This window comes from Geotrypetes seraphini, chromosome 1, assembly GCF_902459505.1.
Source record: "Geotrypetes seraphini chromosome 1, aGeoSer1.1, whole genome shotgun sequence".
NCBI lineage: Eukaryota > Metazoa > Chordata > Amphibia > Gymnophiona > Dermophiidae > Geotrypetes > Geotrypetes seraphini.
The window spans coordinates 380890571-380916341 of NC_047084.1; the positions used below are offsets into that span (position 1 = coordinate 380890571).

The window sequence follows — 25771 nt, forward strand, 5'->3', positions numbered from 1 at the left end:
TGACTGGAGGCCAATGCTGGACGTCAAGGTGGTCAATGCAGCGCTGAAAGTGTCCCGCTTCCGCATGGAAATGGTACGATCACTTATAGTGTTTGTGGCACTAGAGGGAGTTTTTAGCTTCCCTAGATCTAATGGAGGCATTTCTCCACAATCTCATTTTTTTTCTGGACCATTAGAAGTATTTGCAGTTCCATGTCTTGGGGTGATATTTCAGTTTGCGGCTCTCCCCTTTAGTTTGGCAACGGCATCCCGGACCTTCACCACAATGATGGTGGTGGTGGTGGCAGCCTGTCTTCACTCCATGGGGGTCCTGGTTCACCTGTATCTGGATGACTGGTTGATCAGAGCTTCCTCGCTGTTCGGGAGGCATCTGGCTGTCTGGCAGGTGGTGCAATTGCTGCAAAGTTTGGGCTGGGTGATCAATTTCAAGAAGTCACCTCGAACTCGCCTAGGACTTGGAGTACCTGGAAGTTCAATCTCACATGGGTCAGAATGCTTATTTTCTACCTGTGTCCTATCAGGAGAAGCTACAATAGGTTGTCTCTGTTTCTGACGGCGTGGCAGTATCTCCTGGTTCTGGGAACCATGATAACAACGATCGAGGTGGACCCATGGGCCTGATTCTGTGTCCGCTGCAGGAGGCTCTGCTTTCATGCTGGAATCCACAGTGGGACTCATTACTTGCACCCCTGCCCTGGTTGGTGGTGGCGTGCACTAGTCTAGCCTGGGGGTTGCGTCCCCTCTTGCGGTCCAGGGGCCTTCCACTCTGGATTTTGGATCGGGTGATCCTGTTGATGGATATGAGTCTCAAGGGCTGGGGAACAGTGTGCGTGTCTATCCCGGTGCAGGGCTGATGGGCCCCCTTGGAACGCAAATGATCGATCAATCGCCTGGAACTGCGGGTGATTTGGCTGGCCCTTCTCCAGCTCTAAGATCATCTCTGTCATATGTTCTCGGACATTGTAAGTGGGCACAAAGGGTCCCTTTCTGAGCGTGGAGGCTCAGCTGCTCTTTTGGTAGGCAGAGAGACACCTTCTGACACCGGCCCCCAAAGAGTAGTGTCTCTTGCAGAACATTCACTTGCATAGTGCATCAGTGGGGGCACCCCGTGTTCAATCTCATGGCGACTGCAGTGAACAAGGCCAATCGGTTCTATAGTCATTGTTGAGAGGCCGGCAGCACAGGTCTGGATGATCTGGTTCAGCCCTGGTACCGGGAGGGTCGTCTTTGTCTTCTGTGGCCCATGATAGGCATCTGCCGCTAACAATCCATGAGGGGCCAGGGATCCTAGTGGCTTCCAATTAGCTGAGGCAGTTGAGGTATGCCGACCTGGTTCGGCTCCAGCAGAAGCAGGGGGGCTCCTGTTGCCTTGTCCCTTTTTGCCTTCTCATGCATGGGTCAATTGCTCTGCAGGATGCAGACTGCTTTGGTCTTCAGATGTGGCTCTTGGGCACTTGAACTTGACGGGCCGGGCCTCTTCTTCAGTAGTGATGCCATGTGCTTCATCATAATTGGAAGTCCACAGTGGCGACCTATGTGAAGGCTTGGAGTTGTTACCAAGCTTGGTGTACCCTCAGACTGGAGACCTTTCTCTTCCTTTGATTCCTCGGGTCCTGGAGTTTCTACAGGATGGCCTGAAGAAGGATCTTGCTGTGGCTTCGCTTTGGGTTCAGCTTGCTGGTCTTTCATGTATGAGCCTTCCTACAATGAGGGGCTCCTTGGCTGTACCTTTAGCTGTGGTCCGGTTTTAAGGGGCATGTTATGACTATGGCCTCCTTGGCGCCTTCCCTGTCCTCCATGGAGCCTAAATCTGGTTCTGCACTCTGGTTCTTCCACTGTATGAGCCTTTAAAGAAGGCATCTTTGATGGATCTCACGGTCCAGTGTCTTTCACTTCAGCCTGGAGAGTTTTGGAGCTTCTGGCTCTTTTCTGAAAGGATCCCTTCATGCGTATTACAGATTCCATGGTGATGCTGCATACTGTTACTTCCTTTCTTCCGAAGGTGGTTTCCTCCTTCCATGTGAATCAGGAAGTCTGACTTCCTGCGTTTGCTTCCTCTAGTTCGAAGGACCAGGACTGGGTGCTATGGTCCCTAAACATGCGCAGACTTTTGTTGTAGTATTTAGAAGTTACCAATGAGTTTTGTCTCTCTGACCATCTGTTTGTTGTGGTGGGATTGCCAGGTGGATTCACTCACCCATTTCAGCAGCTTACGTGGCGGCTGGGAAGAAGCCCCCCTAGGGATGCGGGCTCATTCAACCAGAGGAGTGTCCTCCTCTTGAGCAGAGTCATCTGTTGTGTCTCTGGATGAGATTTGTAGGGCTGCTACATGGTCCTCCTTACACACCTTCACCAAGTTTTGCAAGCTCGATGTGGTGGCCAAGCAGGATGCCTCAATTACTTCCTCTGTGTTGGCAGCAGGCTCATCAGTCCGACTTTTTGGGACTGCCCTGATACATCCCATTGGTCCTGGAATAAAGTAGGATTGTACAAGAACGAAAGATTAGGTTCTTAACTTACTAATCTTCTTTCTTGTAAATCCTCACTTTATTCCACGAACCCACCCTGTTTCTTCTGATTTGCTGATTATCTGCCTTACAGGTACTGGTAAGCTGGATTTCTGTTTCTGACCAACCTTTATAAGCATGCCACCTGACTAGGTTTAGCACTTAAATTGGGAGGTTCCCTAGTTCAGGCGCCCCTTCTGACAGTATTTGATCAAACAATTTTCATCATTCATCAAACACATTCCTTCATGAAAGACCAAGTCTTTTCAGAGTCTTGTTTCCACTACTTTCCAGCAACACAAGTATATGGTCAGGTTCACCTATGATACTTTTGAGCTTACTTCTTGGACAGGAGCTATTTCGGTGGTTGTGTGTCTCCGATCTGGATGTTAACCAGTGCTCCCTGTCTTGATGATAGCTTTTTGGTGACTCTACCAACACTGCCACACAAACTCTCTACTCATGAGACCAAATGGGACATGTTGGTAAAGCCTAAAAAGAAGCCTCAGGCCCCTCAACCTTTCAAGCCTGCCTCTTCTTACCAATATCGGTTTGCTGCCAAGACTTCTGCTCCTGCTCCTCCACCACCTAGAAGACAGAAGCAACAGCAGCGTCAACCACCTAAACATCCGGATGCTCAACTAAAACCTCTGCAGCCTTCTTGATGTGTTCCTTATGAGCATAGCCTCAGTTCCCATTCTCCATCCTCTTCCGCGGCTCATAGGGGGACGTCTTCAGCTTTACATCAATCGTTGGGAGCTTATCACCTCTGATCTCTGGGTGTTAAACATCATTCGTCAGGGTTACATTCTTCATTTCCACACCCTTCCTCCAGATCATCCACCAAGAGAGTCTGCTTCAAACTCTGCCCAAATCTCTCTTCTCTGGGAAGTTCAATCCCTTCTTCTTCTCAGTGCCATCAAGGAGGTTCCTCTCTCTCAACACCATCAGGGATTCTACTCCCGCTATTTCTTAGTTCAAAAAAGAGGGGAGGACTGTGATCCATCCTGAATCTCAGAAATCTCAACAAATATCTCGTCAAGGAGAAATTTTGAATGCTCTCTCTCGCCCTTCTCCATCCCCTATTGGTGCAGAACGAATGGCTATGCTCTCTGGAGCTCAAGGAAGCCTATACTCATATACTGATCCATCCGGCTTCCAGGAAATACCTCCGCTTTCAAGTGAATCAGCGTCATTACCAATACAAAGTACTTCCGTTCGGCCTGGCATCTTCTCCCAAGGTCTTCACGAAGTGTTTGATTGTGGTAGCGGCAGCACTTTGATCCTATGGTCTTCAGGTTTTCCCTTACCTGGATGATTGGTTGATCAAGGCTGTGTCATCTCAAAAGGTTGACCTGGCAACAACTCATACCATCTCTTTCCTTCAAGCCTTGAGCTTCGAAATCAATTTCCCCAAATCGTCCCTGCAACCGACTCAATGTCTCCAGTTCATCTGAGCCATTCTCGAAACTACTCTCATGAGGGCATTTCTTCCTCCAGATCGCCTAACCACTCTGATTCATCTCTACCAGCAGATGTTTCATCTCCAAACAATCTCTGCGAGGCCCATGATGGTTCCCCTAGGACACATGGCCTCCATAGTTCATGTGACACCACTTTGCCAGACTGCATCTTCGCACTCCTCAGTGGGCCCTCACTTCTCAGTAGTCTCAGGCGACAGATCAGCTCTTACAGCAAAGCTCTGTAACCTCATCTCTTCTACAGTCGCTCAACTGGTGGGTGACCTCCTCCAATCTATCCAGAGGTCTCCTTTTCCAGCTATCTCCTCATCAACAGGTGCTCACGATGGATGCTACTCAATACGCCTGGGGAGCACACTTGAACGGTCTTCAAATGCAGAGCTATTCCATATCAATTTGCTAGAACTCAGAGCAATGTACTATGCACTGAAAGCTTTTCAACATCTGAGTGATCAAGTCCTCCTCCGCATGGACAATCAAGTAGCAATGTACTACATAAATAAGCAAGGAGGCTTGGGCTCTCTTCCACTTTGTCAGGAGGCTCAAAAGATCTGATTTTGGGCAATAGCCCGCAACCGTTTCCTGAGGACAGTCTACATACAAGGTGAGCAGAATTTCTCGGCAGACAACCTCAGCAGAATTCTTCAGCCTCACGAATGGACACTAGTCCATCTTTACACAATGGGGAAATCCTCAAGTGGACTGTTTTGCAGCTCCCCACAATCACAAGTTGCCCCACTTCTGCTCCAGACTTTACTCACCGTCTGGAAGCAGATGCCTTTCTCCTGGATTGGACGCAAATGTTTCTGTATGTGTTTCTTCCCTCCCACTCCTCTCATATTGAAAATTCTTTTCAAACTCAAGCAAGAATCAGCCACTATGATACTCACAGCTCCTTGGTGGCCCCGACAGCATTAGTTCTCCCTTCTACTTCAACTCAGCACCAGGGAGCCCATACCTTTTCCAATTTTTCCTTCTCTGCTTACACAGAATCAAGGAGCTCTTCTTCATCCTAACCTGCAATCGTTACACCTGACAGCTTGGTATCTCTCGGGCTGAACTAATCTGAATTACATTTATCTCAGCCAGTTTGCAGTATTATCGATACCTCCAGGAAGCTGGCCACTCAACAGTGTTTTCAACAAAAGTGGACTCGGTTTTCTTCCTGGTGTCTTTTTCATCATCATCACGATCCAACTTCTTTATCACTTGATCTTGTTTTAGATTATTTGCTCCATCTCACAGACTCTGGACTCGTCAACCTGTATTAGAGTCCATTTCAGTGCTATTTTCATGTTCCGGTCGAGGGTAAACCTCTCACTGCTCATCCTTTGATCTCCAGATTCATGAGAGGACTTTTCAATGTAAAGCCACCTCTCAAACCTCCTCCAGTGGTCTGGGACCTTAATGTGGTTCTTTCCAGGTTAATGAAGCCACCATTTGAGCCAATGGTACAGCTCATCTCAAGTTTCTTACCTGGAAAGTTGTTTTTCTTATTTCTCTTACTTCATCTTGGAAAGTCAGTGAGTTGCAAGCATTGGTGGAAGATCCTCTTTTTACAGTTTTCCGCCATGATAAAGTGGTTCTGTGCACCCATCCAAAGTTTCTCCCAAAAGTTTCATTGCAATCAATCAATTGTGTTTCCAATATTTTTTCCTAAGCCTCATTCTCATGCAGGAGAAACAGCGCTTCACACTTTGGAATGTAAACGCGCTTTGGCCTACTATATCAACAGGACAAAGCCACATAGAAAATCTCCCCCAACTGTTCATCTCATTTGATCCTAATAAATTGGGGCATCCTGTTTCCAAGAGAACGATTTCCAACTGGTTAGTGGCTTGTATCTCGTTCTGTTATGCTCAGACTGGACTGCAACTGGAGAGTCATGTCACAGCTCACAAGGTCCGAGCTATGCCAGCTTCTGTAGCTTTCCTTAGATCTACTCCAATTGAGGAAATCGGTAAAGCTGCCACCAGGTCTCGGTTCATACTTTCACCTCTCATTACTACCTGGAAACTTTTTCCAGATGGGATGGACATTTTGGCCAGTCAGTATTACAAAATTTATTTTCTTAAAGGCCAACTCTCCCACCATCCCATCTAGTTAGCTTGGAGGTCACCCATGTGTGAGAATATGCTGCCTGCTTGTCCTGGGATAAAGCACAGTTACTTACCATAACAGGTGTTATCCAGGGATAGCAGGCAGATATTCTCACAACCCACCCAGCTCCCTTGGTTGACTTCTTAGCTGGCTTATCTTAAATTCTTGCACGCTGTTTGCCTCGATCACCTGCACCGGGAGCTCGTTCCAAGGATCAACCACTCTCTCGGTGAAGAAATATTTCCTGGTGTCACCATGAAATTTCCCGCCCCTGAGTTTGAGCGGATGCCCTATTGTGGCTGAGGGTCCTTTGAGAAAGAGAATCTCTTTTTCCATCTCGATACAGCCGGTAATATACTTAAAAGTCTCGATCATGTCTCCTCTCTCCTTACGTTCCTCGAGTGAGTACAGCCACAAATTTTTCAGCCTTTCCTCGTATGATAAATTTGGAGGTAGAGAATTTTCAGGTATCTTAAGAATCTCCATAAAATATCATTTTATCATATCTCGATATCATTCTTTGAAATATGTATTTGTAGATCCATCTCATTTGATAAGATTTATCTCAATGAAACGCCTTGAGAATGAAGTAACAACAGCGCCTATTGATAATTAGTTCTCTGTTTAGTAGTAGTTGATGTGCTTCTTTATAATTTTGTGAATTTAATTAAGCTACTCTTTAAATCTTGGATCCTATTTAATTTAGAGGCCTGGTGTGTGATCAAGGGAAGCTGATTTTTTCTTTTCCTTTAATAATTTGAGTGAATTACTTTTCAGACTGAAAGTTAATTTAAATTAGAAGTGCCTTGATCATACTTTTCTGTACAAGATGTTTATGCTTGGAAAAAATTTATAAAATTGCATAAATAAAATAAAATAAAATATGCAATGTCATCTCAGTAACAGTCAGGGCTGTGGAGTTGAGGAGTTGGAGACAATTTTGAGTACCTGGAATCGGAGTCATGGGTACCAGAAACTGAGGAGTCAGAGACGAAAGATTTATCTACCAACTCCACAGCCAGACAAGGGTGAAAAGGACCTCCTGGCTGTACCTAATCCATTTGCTAGGTGGACTTTGCGAGTCTGGAAAGGAGATGCACAACAGTTATTGGGTTAGGTTAAGGGGCTATATCATCTACCTTTAAGGTTTGCCCCTGATTTTGTACCAGGTAGGGAAGGGAGGATATTTCGGAGATGGGAACAAAAAGGTTGCAATATTTTGGCCAATTCCTGGAGGGGGAGTCCATTCGAGCATTTCCTGTACTTCGAGCTCAGTTCCAGCTGGACTCATAGGACTGTGGAGTCAGAGACAATTTTGGGTACCTGGAATTGGAGTCATGGGTACCAGAAACTGAGGAGTCTGAGTCGAAGGATTTATCTACCGACTCTATAGTTCTGGTAACAGCTATAGAAAAATAGACAAATATAGTGCAAAATATAGACAACAGACATAAATTCTCAAAACTGACACATTTTGATCACTAAATTGAAAATAAAATCATTTTCCTACCTTTGCTGTTTGGTGATTTCATGAGTCTCTGGTTGCACTTCCTTCTGACTGCATCCTTTCTTTCATTTCATTCTTTCTTTTTGCACTCAGACCCAACAATTGTCCTTTTCTATTCCCGCCCTCCCTCCATCCTATGTCCTTAGTGTCCCCAGTGCCTCCTTCCTATGTCCTTAGTGCTCCCTTCCTATGTCCCTAGTGGCCTTCTTATGTCCTTAGTGCCCCCTCCCGAAGCTGCGCTGAAGCCTGCCTGCCCCCCAGCCGACTTGCCGCCACTTCCTCCTCCCCTCCTCTCCCGCCCTCCTGTGGTCCGCCGCACGTTACCCACTACATTAAATTACAGCCCTGGTGCCGCAACTACAGGAAGAGAAGGGCCAGCGCGTGCAGCGATTGCACACTGCCAACCCACAACTCTGCCCCCTAATGTCAATTCTGACGTCAGAGAGAAGGTCCGGACCAGCCAAGCAGCGATTGGAGACCGGCAACTAAGATGCGCAGGGGTTCACCGCCCATATGCATGTCCACCACAGACAGCATGTGGCTATCATGCAGCTGAGAGGGTGCAGGCGACTTTGAGCGTCGATGGGGGAAAGCAGAGGAAGGCGTGGCGGGAAGACAGCATGGAGTCGCAAAGCATGGCGGCCGTGGACTTGAGGCGCGTGATTCTATACAGCTGATGCTTTCTAGCAGGCCAGTTTAATTGCAAATTTTAAATTGTCTCGCGGGTCAAATTTGATTACACCACGGGCCAGAGTTTGACATGTCTGCCTTGGACTGTACACGAGCCTTGGCTTATTACTTGCAAAGGACTCGGTCTCACAGAACATCTCTTCAATTGTACATCTCCTTGGCTTATAACAGATTGGATCACCCTTTAACCAAGAGTACTATTTACATATAGCTTATGGCCTATATTTCTTTTTGCTATGCCTAGTCTGGGCCGCAACTCAGGGGTCTTGTAACAGCACATACGGTCTGAGCTAGAGCTGCTTCAGTTGCATTTTTGAGTTCCACTTCCGTTAATGAAATCTGCAGAGCAGCATGTTGCTTCTTTGAGCAGAACAGTTGGTTCTTGGGTATGTTCCCTTTGGTGTCCCTACTTCATGTTTTGTGTTGGAGCTCTTGGTGCTAGGGTACTAACTGCAGGTGGTGCTAGAGAAGCAGAGAGTCGTAGAAAAAAATCCAGAGTGGATTCCTTCTGCATATGGCATGCAGCCATTGGGAGATAACCGACTTGTCTAGAATGTCTCACTTATCTACTGGAAAATATATTATCAAGGTAAGGACATAATCTCTTTTTAGTGTGCTGTAATGCACTTATAAGTCTAGTCTGAAGAATTATTGTGCTGGATTCATTCCTGTGTCCAACTGAGCTGGAAATCAAGAGAAATAGGAAGAAATTGCTGACTGTCCTTTTTCCCCCCTCCCTCTAAAATAGAAAAACTGGCTTATGGTTTTCAGTCAGTACTATGGATTATCCTTTTTTATAATTTGGATTTAGTTCATAACCTTTTAGTAGAGCTGAAGGAGTAAAACATTAAGGCCTCCTTTGACTAAACAGCGGTAGAACTTCTTACTGCGGGCCAGCGAGGTAAATGTTCCAACGCTCATTCAATTCCTATAAGCATCAGAGTATACACCTCGCCGGCCCATGGTAAGAAATTCTACTGCGATTTAGTAAATGCCAGCATAAGTTTTGTACTTGATTCTACATTGAATGTAAATCAGATTATATCAAGCAGTAGAGAATGACGCAGGAACAAATTTGTCCCTATCCCTGTGGTATCTATTTTCATCTCTGTCCTGTCCCTGCAAGTTCCGTCCTCATCTGCACAAGCCTCAAACACTTATAATTTTAAAGTGTTCAAGGCCTGATAAGGAAAGAGTTTGCAGGGATGGGACAGAGACAGAGCTCGGTCACAGAGATGAGATGGGTTTGGAGATGGATCCCGTGGGGATAGGGACAGATTATTCCCCGGGACATTCTCTATCAGGCAGCTACAGATCTCATTGTAAGGAATGCAGCTCTAATAGTTGATGATAGAACCTGTTTCATTGCAGATTTATTTTTCTGGATCTGCTAATTGTATTGAAAGCAATAGCTGGCAATGAGTTATATAAAAAAAATTGATAAAGAAATAGCCATTTTTTGCTGATGTCTTTGTGTTTTCCAGGTTTATTTATATGAGTATGACTCTTTTTCGAAGCCAGTGGATAAGCCTAGGCATTGTCTCCCATATGCTGTTTTAACTGCACGATTTGTAGGTCAGAAGAATGGGTCTGCTCCTTTTATAACATCTCTGCGTTTTCAGTGTACAGAGCGCTCCAAATCTTCTGGTAAGAACTCTTTTTTTTTTTTTAACCAATTTTCTCCATCCAGAATGTGACAGCTGTCCTAGAGTTCTCAACTAGTGTAAAATACTGATTATCCCAGGACAAGCAGGCAGCATATTCTCACATGTGGGTGACATCATCCACAGAGCCCTGGTATGGACAGCTTTAAAAATGCATCACCACTTTAAGAACTTAAGAAAGTTTGCGAACTGCCCGCACCATGCATGCGCGAGTGCCTTCCTGCACGATGCAGGCACGTGGCTCCTTAGTTCTTAGTTTTCCACGAGCTAAGAAGTCGTGTCTTTGAACGTTGTTCAGTTTTTTGCCATTTGTCTTCCTGCTCAGACAATTTTTTTTAAGTTTACTTCTTTAAAAAAAAAAAAAAGAAGAGTGAAAGAGGACTGTTTTTTCCCTCAAGGGCTTTGATCACCGAGGCCTTCAATTTTCCTCAGCCATTGATTTGGCTGATGTGGTCTTTTTGACCTTTTCAGGCCATTAATGGGCTTGGAAAGAAAAAAAGTGCTGCAGGTGCCCAAGGCCAGTCTCTCTTCCGACAGTTGGTTCTTCCAGTCTCTTAGCCCAGAGCACCTGGTGGAACTTATGCCCATTGTACTACCCTGCAGAAAAGTTTGATAATTAGCCAGAAACTTCAACAGGAAAAATTGTTCGGGACCAGCATGGGCATCGATCAGACTTTGCATCGAACACATCAGCATCGGAAGAGCCAGTTCAAAGGCTGCCAGCTTCCTAGCTGGCGTCACAGGTCATTTTTGCATCGAGTCTCTTGATGCTGATCAAGCAGCGACAACCACCTTCTGACTTGTCTCAACCTCGAGGTGTGCATCTCATTGAGGTCACTATCTTATCCCAGGACAAGCAGGCAGCATATTCTCAACATGTGGGTGATGTCATCCACAGAGTCCCAAAGTGGAGAGCCTTGCAAGCAACTTGCTTGTAGAAATTCAAAGTTCGCGAGAGCCACACTGTGCATGCGTGAGTGCTTTCCTGCCCGAGCCAGGGTGCGCGTCTCCTCAGTTCTTGCTTTTTCACGGAACTGAGAAGCACATGTTTTCTAGCTCTGCCCCATTGTCTGTTGCCTTCCCACACCACGGCTTTGTTTTTTTCTTTATTACTTTAGTTTCAAGTTACTGTGTGGCGTATGTTAAAAAAAAAAAGACTTTTGTTCTTTTCTTCCGTTGACCGGCTGGGGCCACAGCCCTAGCCGCAAGTTTTCGTTTTGGCTGCGGCTGTTGTTTTCGTTCATATCCCAGCTTGTTCCAGGATTTTCGATGCTGTAGTCAGTGTAACCGTGTGGGGTTTTCTCACTATCCTACAACGTTCATGTCTTCACTGTTTGAGACCCGACGACCATCCTAAGTCCTGCACCCGCTGTGCTACTTTTCAGAAGGGGCTCTCAGGACATGTCGGGTCCAGATTCAGTAACTTTTCGGGGTCATGAAACCGTCTGCTGATATGGCCTCATCATCAACCCCATCAGTGGCCTCGTTAGTAAAAGCCTTCGACCTCGGCCAAGCCTCTTCCCTCGGGGAAGCCCCCAATGCAGGCAAGTATCTTTTCCTCTGCAGGTTCACTGGCTATGAAGCCTTCAGCCTTTAAACCAGAGTCTCAGGCGATCCAGGCAATGAGTGCAGTCGTGCCGGCCTCTACAAGACCCCTGTCGAAGTGTGCCTCCATTAATAGGGAATACTCATTCTCGAGGTCGCCCTCTATGGAGCGCACTGCTGCACCTTCATTGGTATGGTGCCATCTTTCCAGGACTGGGAGCTTAGCACTGTGTTTGCTCAACATGCTCCAGCCTTGACTTTGCTCCATGCAAGCCAGTCTGAGCATATCCTCGAGGTTCGACCTGCTACGTTTCTGAGGCCTCGTCCTCGACTGAGTCTTCGCCTGGTCAATCCAGGTCTTGTACTCTGGCTGTCAAGCTTCGAGGCAGTCAAGACGCCTTGATCTGCTTCTGCCTTGAGGTATTCCTCTTCATCGAGGCACCTCTGTTCGAGGCAGGATTAGGATCCCTCTCTTTCTCATCCGTCGAGGCTCTTATGGGAACCTTCCAGACCCGGGCAGGGTCTCGGCCTCGACCAAGCTTCCTGCAAGCCAGTCGGAACATGTTCTTGAGGTGCACCCTGCTTGGTCTCTGAGGCCTCGTGCCTCGTCCTCAATTGAGGCCTCACCTGGTCACTCCAGGCCTCGTACTCTAGCTATCAAGCTTTCGAGGTAGTCAAGAAGTCTCAACCTCCTTCTGCCTCGAGGTACTCCTCTATATCAAGGCACCTCTGTTCAGGGTGGGATACAAATCCCTCTCTTCCTCGTCCTTCGAGGCTCTTGTGGGAACCTTCCAGACCCAGGCAGGATCTCAGTCTCGACCCAGCTTCCTGCAAGCCAGTAGGAGCATGTTCTCGAGGCGCTTCGTGCTTGGTCTCTGAGGCCTCGTGCCTCGTCCTTAACTGAGCCCTCGCCTGGTCAACCCAGGCCTTGTACTCTAGCTGTCAAGCTTTCGAGGCAGTCGCAAAGCCTCAATTTGCTTCTGCCTTGAGGTACTCCTCTCCATCGAGGCACCCCTGTTTGAGGCAGGATACAGATTCCTCTTTCCCTCGTCCTTCGATACTCTTCGGGGACTCTTCCAGGCCCAGGTGGAGTCTCATGCTGGAGGTCCTCATTGGCCTCGTTCCAATCTGCCTCGAGGCTTTTTGAGGCCCCGGACTCCTCTTTCGAGGCATGCTGTGGGGAATCCTCGTTTCTCCAGTTTCTACGAGACCTGTGTTGAGGCACTCAATTTTCTCATACTCCTCCTGTCTCTCCGATCTGACTCCTCAATTTGAGTCCGGCTTTCCTAAGGAATTTGGAGACACCTTATTCCATCCAGGCCTGATTCCTTGTCCAGGGGTTGACAAGTCTCAGTTGTCCTACTAACCCTTCCTGCTGGACTCTTCTCTCACCTCCCACTTGGGTCTACCCTATAGTCCCTCCTGGGAGAGTAGGACAGTCTATTGATAAGTTTGACCGTCGCCTTTGTCGTACTTTCATAGGGGAAATAAGTTTTTGATTTACACCTTAACCTCTTTTTTGAAGTGCGGCATGACCACCATGCCTTTTTTCTTCCCAGACGTGCCGGCACATCGTTTTGCTGTGTTCCAACAGTTGCACCATATCCTGTACCACTTCTGATTACACATGGTCCAGGCACCATCTGCTGATTTGACCTTTCATCCACAGTCACCACTTTTTCTGTGGCAATGGGACGTCTGGCTTGGTTACGGATTGTGGACATGGATTCCAATCTTCCAGACCGATTGGCTAATATGCCCTATCAGGGATATCAGTTGTTGATGAATCCATTGTGGATGCCATCAAAGGCTTTTCAGAGCACCTCTTTGATTCATCCTAAGCCTACACCGCCGCTGGCTCAGCCTTGTAAGCCTTTTCCGCGTCGTTATTCACAGAATTCTACTCTGGCTTGTTCCAGGCCTCCACCTTGGACACAGCCTCAGCGATTCCATCTGCAAACTCCCCAGACTCCTGCTGTGGTTAAACCTCTGCAGTTTTTTCTTTGCATCCTTTCTTTTAACGATGGGAGCAGATTACACCTCTGGGTTCTTACCATCATCAAGGAGAGTTACCTGCTTAAAATCCCTTGAGGGCTCAGGCAATTGGTTATGCTCTCTAGATCTCAATGAGACTTACTCATTTTCAATTAATTCAGCCTCTCTCAGATTCCTTAGATTTTGGGTGGGGAATCTTTATATTCAATACCGAGACCTTCCTTTCGGTCTCGCTTCATTTTCCAGGGTCTTTACGAAGTGCCTGGTGGTGGTAGCTGCAGCCCTGTGGACACAGGGTCTTCAAGTCTTTCCATATCTGGACTACTGGCTTATCATAGTCTCCTTTCAACAGGGGGTTATGGTAGCGACCCAACAGACTCTACCCTTCATTGTTACCAACAGAAGTGGTCTCGGTTTTCTTCCTGGTGCCTCTTACATCACCATAATCCCACGTCTCTAGCAGTGGGACTGGTGTTGGACTATCTTCTTTCCCTGTCTGACTCTGGTCTCAAATCTACTTCTATCAGAGTTCATCTCAGTGCCATTGCTGCTTTTCATGAGCCAGTTCATGGAAAACCCCTCTCTGCTCATCCTTTGGTTTCCAGGTTCATGAGGGGCCTTTTCAATGTGAAACCACCTCTTAAAGCCCCTCCTGTTGTCTGGGATCTCAATGTGGTTCTTTCCGCTTTAATGAAGCCTCCTTTTGAACCTTTGGCCACAGCACATTTCAAATTTCTCACTTGGAAAGTGGTCTTCCTTATAGCTCTCACCTCTGCCAGGAGGGTCAGTGAGTTACATGCACTAGTGGCCGATCCACCTTTTACTGTTTTTCACCATGATAAGGTGGTTCTACGTACACACCCAAAGTTTCTCCCTAAGGTTGTGTCTGACTTTCATCTTAATCAGTCCATTATCCTACCTGTTTTTTTCCCAAAACCTCATTCTCATCCAGGTGAACAGGCTTTGCATACCTTGGACTGTAAATGTGCTTTGGCTTACTATCTCGAGCGCACTAAACCTCACAGATCATCTCCTCAACTGTTTTTGTCATTTGATCCTAACAAGATGGGTCATCCTGTATCTGAACGCACTCTATCCAATTGGCTTGCTGCTTGCGTTTCTTTCTGTTATGCTCAGTCGGGCCTGACACTGGAAGGTTCTGTCACGGGCCACAAAGTTAGAGCTATGGCAGCGTCTGTAGCTTTCCTCCACTCCACTTCCATTGAGGAAATCTGCAAGGCTGCTACTTGGTCCTCAGTTCATACTTTTACATCTCACTATTGTCTGGATGCATTCTCCAGACGGGATGGACACTTCGGCCAATCTGTTTTACAAAATTTGTTTTCCTAATGGCCAACCTTCCCTCCATTCCTCTTTTTGTTAGCTTGGAGGTCACCCATCAGTCAAGAATATGCTGCCTGCTTGTCCTGGGATAAAGCACAGTTACTTACCGTAACAGGTGTTATCCAGGGACAGCAGGCAGATATTCTTGCGTTCCTCCCTCCTCCCCGGGTTGGCTTCTTAGCTGGCTTATCCTAACTGGGGACCGCGCTCCTTCATCGGGCGGGAAGGCACTCACGCACGCGCGGTGCGGCCTAGCTAGAACTTTCTAAGTTCTTAGAGTGTAATCACTCTAAAATTGTCCGTACCGGGGCTCCTTCGGTGCCGTCACCCATCAGTCAAGAATATCTGCCTGCTGTCCCTGGATAACACCTGTTACGGTAAGTAACTGTGCTTTTCTGCTTTCCAATTCTTGTTCTGCTTGGCTATTCGGCAGACTGATAGGTATAGGGAAAGGTATCTCTTATGTACTATTCCACAGTTTTGTTTACAGTCTCCACTTGCTGGTCATGATTGGAAACAACTAGAGTCTAACTATGTCAATAATAATAACTATGTCGAACTTCTAGCCCAACTGACCAATAAGAAATATGAGTAAAATACTATAGCCTCTCGCTTTGCAAATAATGATATTTATTTAATGAAATCCGGATATTACATCGGCAATAATAAAATGGGGAAATCGCTTGTCCAATACTGTAAAGGGGAAAAAGAACATTTTCATATTACCTCCATTAAAACCTCTCAAAACAGTGTTAACTCAGATGATATGCGTATACAAGCTGCAATTCAACAATCTAATACAATACAAGGTTTGCCATCTTTAACTAGAGAACTTAAATTAGCAGCCTATACAGATGATGTTATGTTGTTCCTTCATAATCCAACCATATCCCTTCCAGCCTTTATTCATATCATGGAATTATATTCTATTTATTCTGTTTACACTGTTAATTGGGAGAAATCTGCAATATTTCCTCTCAATGATTATATTGCACAATCAGATGTTAAAGATTTTAAGTTCACATGGTCTTCTGATCCCATCAAATATTTAGGCACCTACATACATAAAGATCCCACTGTTAACATAAGAACATAAGCAATGCCTCCACTGGGTCAGACCTGAGGTCCATCGTGCCCAGCAGTCCGCTCACGCGGTGGCCCAACTGGTCCAGGACCTGTGCAGTAATCCTCTATCTATATCCCTGTATCCTTTTTTCCAGCAAGAAATTGTCCAATCCTTTCTTGAACTCCAGTGCCGTACTCTGCCCTATTACGCCCACTGGAAGTGCATTCAGGTGTCCACCACACGTTGGGTAAAGAAAAACTTCCTAGCATTCGTTCTGAATCTGTCCCCTTTCAACTTTTCCGAATGCCCTCTTGTTCTCTTATTTTTCGAAAGTTTGAAGAATCTGTCCCTCTCTACTCTCTCTATGCCCTTCATGATCTTGTAAGTCTCTAACATATCCCCTCTAAGTCTCCTCTTCTCCAGGGAAAAGAGTCCCAATTTCTCCAGTCTCTCAGATTATGAAAGGTTTTCCATACCTTTTATCAGACGTGTCGCTCTCCTCTGAACCCTCTCAAGTAACGCCATATCCTTCTTAAGGTACGGCGACCAATATTGGACGCAGTACTCCAGATGCGGACGCACCATCGCCCGATACAGCGGCAGGATAACTTCTTTCGTTCAGGTAGTAATACCCTTCTTGATTATACCTAGCATTCTATTTGCTCTCTTTGCGGCCGCTGCGCACTGTGCCATCGGCTTCATTGTCATGTCCACCATTATCCCCAAGTCCCTTTCTTGGGTACTCTCTTTCAATAACATCCCTCCCATTGTATAGCTGTACCTCGGGTTTCTGCTTCCCACATATAGTACTTTACATTTCTCAACGTTGAACTTCATCTGCCATCTCGTCACCCATTCCCCTAGTTTGTTCAAGTCCCTTTGCAATTCTTTGCAGTCCTCTTTAATCCGAGCTCCACTAAATAGTTTTGTGTCGTCCGCAAATTTTATTATCTCACACTTCGTCCCTGTTTCTAGATCATTTATAAATATATTAAATAGCAGCGGCCCAAGCACCGAGCCCTGTGGGACACCACTCGTGACCCTCCTCCAGTCCAAGTAGTGGCCCTTCACTTCTACCCTCTGTTTCCAATCCGCCAACCAGTTTCCGATCCATCAAGTTCAAGTTTCAAGTTTATTACCTTTTGATGAATTGCTTATACAAACTTTCTAAGCGATGAACAATTTAAAAAGCCATTAGTTAGTGGTCCCACAGATAATTGGGTATAAAAGACAACATACAAATTAAATAAACCGACTAACATTATTGCAGTCAGATTAAAGACAAACATGATTAAAGAGGGAAAGGGGGGAAAACTTACAAATTCATTTTATATTGAAAATTACATAAAAAGGAAAAAACGAGAGGGAGGGAAGGGGATTAATATCTGTTACAAAATATGAAGGGTCCAAAATTAGACATATTAAATATTAAAAGCGTCTTGAAACAAAAAAGTTTTCAAAAATTTTTTAAAAGAGGTAAGATCTTTTTCATTTCTGATATAATGTGGCAATGAATTCCACAATTTAGGAGCCATAACAGAAAACATATCGCTTCTTCTTGTGCCAACGATTTTCAAAGAGGGAACCGTTAATAAATTTAAAGAAAATGATTGAAGAGAGCGAGGGGCATTGTAAGGAATAATCATTCTTGTCATAAATTGTGGTTCATTGAAGGTTAGAACTTTGAATACTAAAAAGAGTATCTTAAAATTAATACGGTGGGAAATGGGAAGCCAGTGTGATTTAATCATTAGTGGTGTAACATGATCATATTTTTTCGCTTTATGAATAAGTTTTATTGCTGTATTTTGGATTATCTGAAGCCATCTTTTTTTCTTTTTGTGTTATGTTGATTAAAAGGGAATTACAATAATCGATTTTAGATATGATCATGGAATGGATTAATATATTAACAGATTTAAGGTCTAGAAATGTAGAGATTGAACGAATCAGACGTAATTTATGGAAACAAGATTTAACTCTTTGACTGATGTGATTATGAAATGATAAGTCAACATCAACCACTACTCCTAGAATTTTTAGCGTAGGTACTGACTCTAAGGGAATATTATCTAGGATGAACGATGATATTGGCATTAAGTCTTTTTTCCATGTGAAGAACATAGTTTTAGATTTTTGAATGTTTAATGCTAATTTATTAGAACTTAGCCAATTTTTTATCAAGTCTAATTTTTTATTGATAGCCGTTATTTCTTCATCATTTTCCGGGTCAAAAGGATGCAGAAGTTGAATATCATCTGCATAGGAGAATGATGTAAAACCTAGTGATTGCGAAATGGTGAGTAGTGTAGAGAAAAAAGTGTTAAATAAGAGAGGTGACAGAATAGAACCTTGGGGTATCCCATAGGTAAGAGAATAAGGTGTAGAATAGTCATCATTAAATCTGACTCTGGAAGAACAGTCTGAGAGAAAAGAAGTTAACCAGTTCAGAACTTGACCACCTATACCTAAAGATTCCAACCGATTCAGTAAAAGTTCATGGTCAATGGTATCGAACGCTGCAGATAAGTCCAACGAAAAAAGGGCAATTGATTTGTGATGGTCTAAGTAGTAGTGGATGTTAGTTACAAGACCGATCATCGAATATTCTGTGTTGTGGTGTTTTCGAAATCCAGTTTGATTTGGGTAGAGGGCGTTCGAGGATTCAATAAAGTCTGAAAGTTGTTCAAAAACCAGTTTTTCAGTTAATTTCATTAGAAAAGGTAAATTGGAAATTGGGTGGTAATTGGAAGTATCGTCCTGACTGACTTTATAGTTTTTTAGTATTGGAGTAACAATTGAGGTTTTCCAAGAAATGGGAACAGTTGCAGTGAGTAGACTGTTTTGAATAAGTGAAAAGATGAAAGGTCCGAAACAAGCAAAGAATTTTTTTAGATAAAATGGAGGAATGATTTCTAATCGAGAGCCCTTTAGATTGATTGATTTAAGATTGCCTTCTATATCCCCTAAAGTTGGTATTTTGAAATTAGTGCATTTGGCTGTGGGTATGAAATTAGTTGTATCGTCAACTGAAGGATTGTTTATCTTGTTACCAGCAAACTTTTGTCGGATAGTGGCAATTTTTTTGCAGAAGTAGTCTGCCAGACTCTGTGCTTTTAGAGTAGATATTTGGTTAGTAGTACTGTTTTTTTGTCTCTGGGTTAATGGATTTTAGTATAGTGAATAGAGCAGAGGAATTTTTTGCTTTTTGAATTTTATTGGCATAATATGATTTTTTTGCCTGAGTGATTTTATTTTTGTAAAAAGAGGCCTTTTCTCTAAAATGTTGAAGGTTAGATGGAGTTTTGGATAATCGCCATTTCTTTTCTAAAGAGCGAAGTTGTGTTTTTAACAAAGAAAGTTCTTCCGAGTACCATGGATTACTAAGTTTACGAGCAGAAATGGTTTTTGAAATCATAGGTATTTTAGTGTTCACAAGAGTTTCGAGAGAGGAATTCCAGAATTGTAGTTGTTCCTCAATAGAATTAAAGTTGGGGATAGTAGTAGAAGTGCAGAAAAAAGGTGTGATATCAGAGGTTTGAAGTTTAGAAAAGTCCCTAAATGAGATCTTTTTGATTTCAGAAGAACGGTTTGGTAGTAGTAGTTTGGAGAAATAGAGGTTAAGCGAAATAAAATAATGGTCGGACCAAGGTACAGGAGAGATGCACGGGACTGAATGAGAGATATTTTGAGATTTGGGTGTAAGAATCATGTCAAGAGTGTGTTGAGCCGAATGTATTGGTTCATGGATCAGGGTTTGCAGATCCAATGTTTTGAAGAAGTTTAGTGTATCTAAAGTGTTTGAGTTAGTAGGATTATCAAAATGAATATTAAAGTCCCCCCAAATTAAAGGATAGCTAGAAGCTGAACAAAAGTCAAATATTAAATTCTGAAGAGAAGTTAGCTTTGTACGTCTCCTTCCACCCCATGATTCTTCAGTTTCCGGAGTAGGCGTTCATGGGGCACCTTGTCAAAGGCTTTTTGGAAATCTAGATATATGATGTCTATGGGGTCTCCTCTGTCCATCCGTTTGTTAATTCCTTCGAAGAAGTGCAATAAGTTCGTTAGGCACGATCTCCCCTTGCAGAAACCATGTTGGGTGGTTATCAGAAGTTTGTTTCTTTCAAAATGTTCATCAATGTTGTCTTATCAGTGCTTCCACCATTTTCCCTGGAACGGAGGTCAGACTCACCGGTCTGTAGTTTCCCAGGCGTAACGTTGGCTATCTTCCAATCCTCCGGAATCACACCTGTTTTCAGTGATAGATTGCAAATTTGCTGCAGTAGTTCCGCTATCTCCTCCTTTAGTTCCTTCAGAACCCTTGGATGGATTCCGTCCGGACCCGGGGATTTGTCAGTTTTTTATTTTTCTAGCTGCCTGCGTACATCTTCAAGGCTCACTTCCATGGATGTTAATTTTTCTGCTTGATCTCCATTGAAGATTTGCTCGGGTTCCGGTATGTTGGATTTGTCTTCATTTGTAAATACAGATGAAAAGAACACGTTAAGTCTTTCTGCTACTTCTTTCTCTTCCTTCACCACTCCCTTCCTGTCTGCGTCATCCAGCGGTCCCACTTCCTCCCTAGCCGGCTGCTTCCCTTTAACATATCTAAAGAACGGTTTGAAATTTCGTGCTTCCCTGGCTAGCCTCTCTTCATACTCTCTTTTGGCTTTTCAAACCACACGGTGACATTCTTTTTGATACTTCCTCTGCTCTTTCCAGTTCCCCTCAGTTTTGTCCTTTTTCCATTTCTTGAATGAATTTTTCTTATTTCCTATCGCTTCCTTCACTATTTTAGTTATCCACGCCGGATTTTTTGTTCGACTCTTTTTGCACCCCTTTCTGAATCTGGGATTATACAGATTTTGCGCCTCGCTCACCGTGTCCTTGAAAAAAGACCAGGCATGTTCTACTGTTTGCCATTTCTTGGAAGTGTTCCTAAGTTTCTTCCTTACCATTTCCCTCATTGCTTCGTAGTTTCCTTTCCTGATATGAATATATTAAAATTAAAAGATCTCATTACTAACTCCCTCTCTAAATGGTCACCACTGTATCTTTCCTGCTGGGGTCGTGTGTCCACCATCAAGATGACACTGGCTCCACAAATTCTTTACATACTCCTCATGCTACCTAATCTCTGTAAACCTTCTCTTTACCGATGGATAGATAGTAAACTGAATGACTTCATATGGAAGCATAAACATCCTAAAATCTCCATCAATAAATTGAAGACCTCCAAAACCCATGGTCGTATTAATCTACCAGATTTTTATCGATCCATCATTTAGCCTCTTTAGCCAAGTATGGATCCATTTGGATTCTCCATGATTCCTCTATGACCACATTATCCCAACCCTCTTGGCTAGAGTTGGAAATCTTTCTAAGTACTCCTATTCCTCGCAACTGTATACCCACCATGTCAACTCCACCACATCTGAAACATTACACTCTTTTCTTTGCAACAACATCAGCTCTAAAATCCCTGGATCTTCTTGCTACAAACTCAGTTTTCACCCATAAGGATATGACCATATGGAACAATCCTAAATTGAAATTCAAAAATAGATTTCTGAATTGGAAACAGTGGTATAAAGGTATATGGCAAGTTAACCAACTCTACAAGGGAGATATTCTCTTGTCCTTCCCAGAGTTTTGTCTACGCTTCCCTGCTCTACTAAACATAATCAATGGTCCTTATTGACTTCACTTCTTTCTAGCATACAATTTTCCAAAGGCTGCTGCCTTAGGAAATGGTGTACTTTAGTTAGATCCATAGGAAAAGAGATTTCTACCTTCTATAAATTATATAGAGACTGTTACCCACCATCTAGTGAACTCATGAATAAATGGTCCCAAGAGCTCCATATAGATCCCTCCATAGTTGACTGGAACAGATTCTGGTCCAAGGTTAATCGTCCTTTGCTGTCTGCCAGCATAACCCAATCGTTACTATTTCTTATCATCTAATATAATAAAACGGTAAGCCGCGCATGCGCACTTCCTATGTGTGCGCCGGTTTTCCGTGAGCTGTTGCGACCCATAGGAAGTGCGCATGCGCGGCTTACGGTCTGGCCTGCTCCCTACCGTATTGCATTTTTTAGTTTAAAGACGCAGCAGTGGCTACTCTCAAGATCCCCGCCTGCGTCGGACTTCCGACGCAGGTGGGGATCATGAGAGGAGCCACCGCCCCGTGTTTCAACTAAAAAAAAATACGGCAAGGCGAGCAGGCCAGACCAGACCGGCAAAAGTCAGAGGTGGAAGCCTAATAGCCCCGGCGGCTGTCGGCGGCTGCAGGCCGTGGCAGCTGTCAGCAGCTGCAGGCCGCCGCGGCTAAGCATGGAGCACGGAGCCACCATGGACCCCAGCGCTGGACATCCTGCTCTCTTGTCGGCTCCTCTCAGGAGCCGCACCAGCGTCGGAGAAGGCTTCCGACGCTGGCGGGAATCGAGAGGAGCCGAGCTGACACCTCAAGGGGCGGGAAGGGAAGCGCCAAAAAAAAACTCCAGCCGGCTGTAACCGTGTCACCAAATAACAGCCTCCCTGTGAAAAAGAATACTCGTGTTGCAGTAGCTGCTGGCTTTCCCTTCAGCTCGGCTCCCCACTTACAAAAGGAGCCTACAGCGAGCCCTGCCCCAGCTGCCTCCGAAAGTAAGGGACACTTGGCAGATTCTTTCCCTTGCACCGACATTGAAGAAAATGTATTTGCAGCCCTAGCAACCGACGTAAGCAAAACTAACTGCCGATTTAGAAGGTTGTTTTTTTTTACAGCAGTTTGCTGGGCAGGAAAAAATACTTGCGGTTTGTTTTGGGTGAAGGGTGTGTGCTGGGGAAGCTGTGAACTATCGTGCATTGATTAGATAAAGGCCAGGGATGGGTGTGCTGGGGAAGGGGCCCAGGGAGCAATCTTGCTTTCCATTGTGGGGGAAGAGGTGTGATTTGTTGGGGACAAGAAACGATCTTGCTTTCCTTTGGGGGGGGAGGAGTGTGATTTTTTGGCTACAAGAAATTAACTTGCTTTGCTTTAGGGGTAGGGGTGTGATTGGTTGGGGACAGGTAGTATCTTGGACAGGGGAAGCAGGGAAGGGAAAAGTACTACTGGACAGGGGGGAGGTAAAAGTAAGGGACAAAGGCTACTGCTGGACAGGGGGGGGCAGAAAAAGGAAGAGAGGCCTCCTGCTGGACAGGGGGAGCAGGAAAGAGGTGCTGCTGGACAGGGGGGGGGAGTTAAAACAAAGGGAGAAGGGCTGCTGCTGGATAAGGGGACCAGTGAAGGGGTGGTGGTGGACACAGGGGAAGAAAAAGGAAGGGAGAATGGACAGGGGGAGCAGGCAAGGGGTGGTGGTGGACAGCCGAGAAAAAAGAAAGACAGAAAGAAAGAAATACAGAAACAGGCTAAGGAGAGAGAGAGAAATAAATAAATACAGACACACACACATATTCTAGCACCCGTTAATGTAACGGGCTTAAAGACTAGTTTCTTATAAGATGAAAAAGGCTAAACTCATGTCCAATGATCTATGCTGGCATTGTCTACAATCACAAGTACTTTGTCCCATATGCTTTTTATTTGTACTTGTGTTCAACCTTTTTGGGAACAGATATGGGCCACAGTCTGTTCCATTTCCTCATGTACTGCTGACTTGTCTTTTGACATTATTATTATGCGATCTTTACATCCTTATTTTTTTAACTTGCTCTTGTGATTCTAAATTGATAGCTATCATGCTCTCAACTAGTATTCAACAGGTACTGCAATTTTGGAAAAAATGCATCTTCACTCAGCTACACTTTTTGGTGGAACTCCATATGTCTATTCAAGAGATTTGAGCTATATACTTCTAAGTAACATCATCTATCCCAACCAAGACTTACTAATAATATATGGCAACCCATTGACGTATATCTTCAAACCCTGTAATTGCTCCTTATTCTGATAGTACTTCCATAATGGGACATCTCTGTTCATCGTTCATGTATGTAAATCTTTGTTAACCATGCTTGTTATTCACTGTATTCACTTGTATTTGTTAAAATTAATAAACAAATTGAACTAAAAAAGAAATACCAAGCTCATTAACACATCCAACCTATAAACTCATATAGAAAAGAGGTTGTTTAGATGATTATAACGAATCTTCTATCATTGATATGTCATATATCCAATGTCATTATAACCTGTTCAAACACTACCTCCTGCTTCTACATTATAACTTAAATTTCCTTTTGCAAAGATTGATCATGTTTCTTTATTTCTTTCAAAAGTATCTCATCACTAAAGGTGATGGGCATATCATAATACAGTTATCAGATCTTAGGACCTCATATAATCTATTCCATTTCAGGTCCACATCCTGTATTAATGTTTTATAATCATTTATGCCCACCACCTCCTACCAAAATTGTCTATGTGTACCCTGTAATGTGGTGCCTAAAATTTATATCTAGTATATTTAAAAAAAAAATAATTATTTTATGTATATACTAAAAATAATACCAATGTAAATCTTGCATGTGTGTTCCATAATTTCAAAAACACCTGAAAAAATCTTATGTAAATCTTGCATGTGTGTTCCACAATTTCAAAAACACCTGAAAGGATCTTATATCATAAAAGGCAACACTTATCTGAGTGGGACTATTCCACAATCAACATTAATCTATAATGTCAACTCCCGACACCCTTCATGTTAGGCGTTTCGATCCCAACAAACGGATCTTCCTCGGAGGATTTCACAAATGTGTTGCCTCTCTAAAAGAAAATAGATACATTATTAAGAACAATTTGAAACCCTCACCTAAATTCAAACTCAAACCTAATCTATGTGCAAGGCAAATGTCTTGTATGTGGAAAACATCTAAAAAGGACACAGGCACAAACTACTTTATATTCAAGGCATGTGCCCTAAGTGTGGAGACTCGCTTTAATTCAACTTGATTGTCCTAGCTAAAAAACTCATATATCAAACAGGCTGACTTTGAGAATATGTATATATATGTGTGAACGGCCCACACCTTACTGCCACAACGGCTGCTGTCGCACTCAAAAAATATTTCACACCAAGTCCCCACTCAAAGTAGCCTGCACATTACTGTCACGGCGCCATTTATAGCTGAAAAACTGCAATCGCACTTAAAAATATATCGCACCAAGCCCCCACCGGGTTTAGAGTATACAACTTCCTAGCTTCATAAAATGTCTATTATGGAAGTCATCACATGTGATGAACCCTACATCCACACTGGGGCATGGCAAACTGACCTATTTCCTGACATTGTTCACTAGTCTTAACCCATACATTTGGACTGAGGGAGAATCGGGAGTAAGACCTGCATGAAAATGTAGGCGGAAGAAGATGCAAGCATAACACCTGCATATATTGTAGGAAAAGATCCTTGAGAACCCTAAATAGTTATATTTCTAAGAAAGACATTATGCATATGAATTCAAACTTCTAAGCAGTCATTTTCCTCTCTGTCAGTAAGAGAGAGATTCACCTTTGCTCCAGAAACCAGCAGTCAGATCTCCTGACTGTGGCATCACTGTTTTGGGATTTTTCATGATAAGAAGTCCTCCTAAGAAGTGCTAGCGGAGGACAGTATAACTCAGGAAGGTGGGTTCTTGCTCTCTGGAGTTATTAGCCTCAGTATTGGGAATGCATTTGTCAGGGAAATATAGAAAGGTCAGTTTTGGCACCAGGTGACGTCACGCTTCATTATAGCTCCATGATAAGTGTATGGACCATTCAGCCAATAAAAATGACATATGTGACAAACCAATGAGAAGTGAGTAACTAGGAGGTACCCTAGGCTACTGAAATAATGTATATAAGTGACATGCTAGATGGCATAAGAGAAGAAGGAGGAGAAAAGAG

At 44.0% G+C, this 25771-nt stretch overlaps 1 protein-coding gene across 3 annotated transcripts in view; it reads left to right on the forward strand.

Moving 5' to 3' along the window:
- TEX15 (testis expressed 15, meiosis and synapsis associated) overlaps positions 1–25771 on the forward strand; it is a 330325-nt gene that overhangs the window by 123912 nt on the left and 180642 nt on the right. For all 3 annotated transcript variants that reach the window (XM_033915922.1, XM_033915913.1, XM_033915932.1), the window contains exon 7: positions 9770–9932. In XM_033915922.1, coding sequence (XP_033771813.1) covers positions 9770–9932 — 163 coding nt within the window. The remainder of the gene's footprint in view (positions 1–9769; positions 9933–25771) is intronic.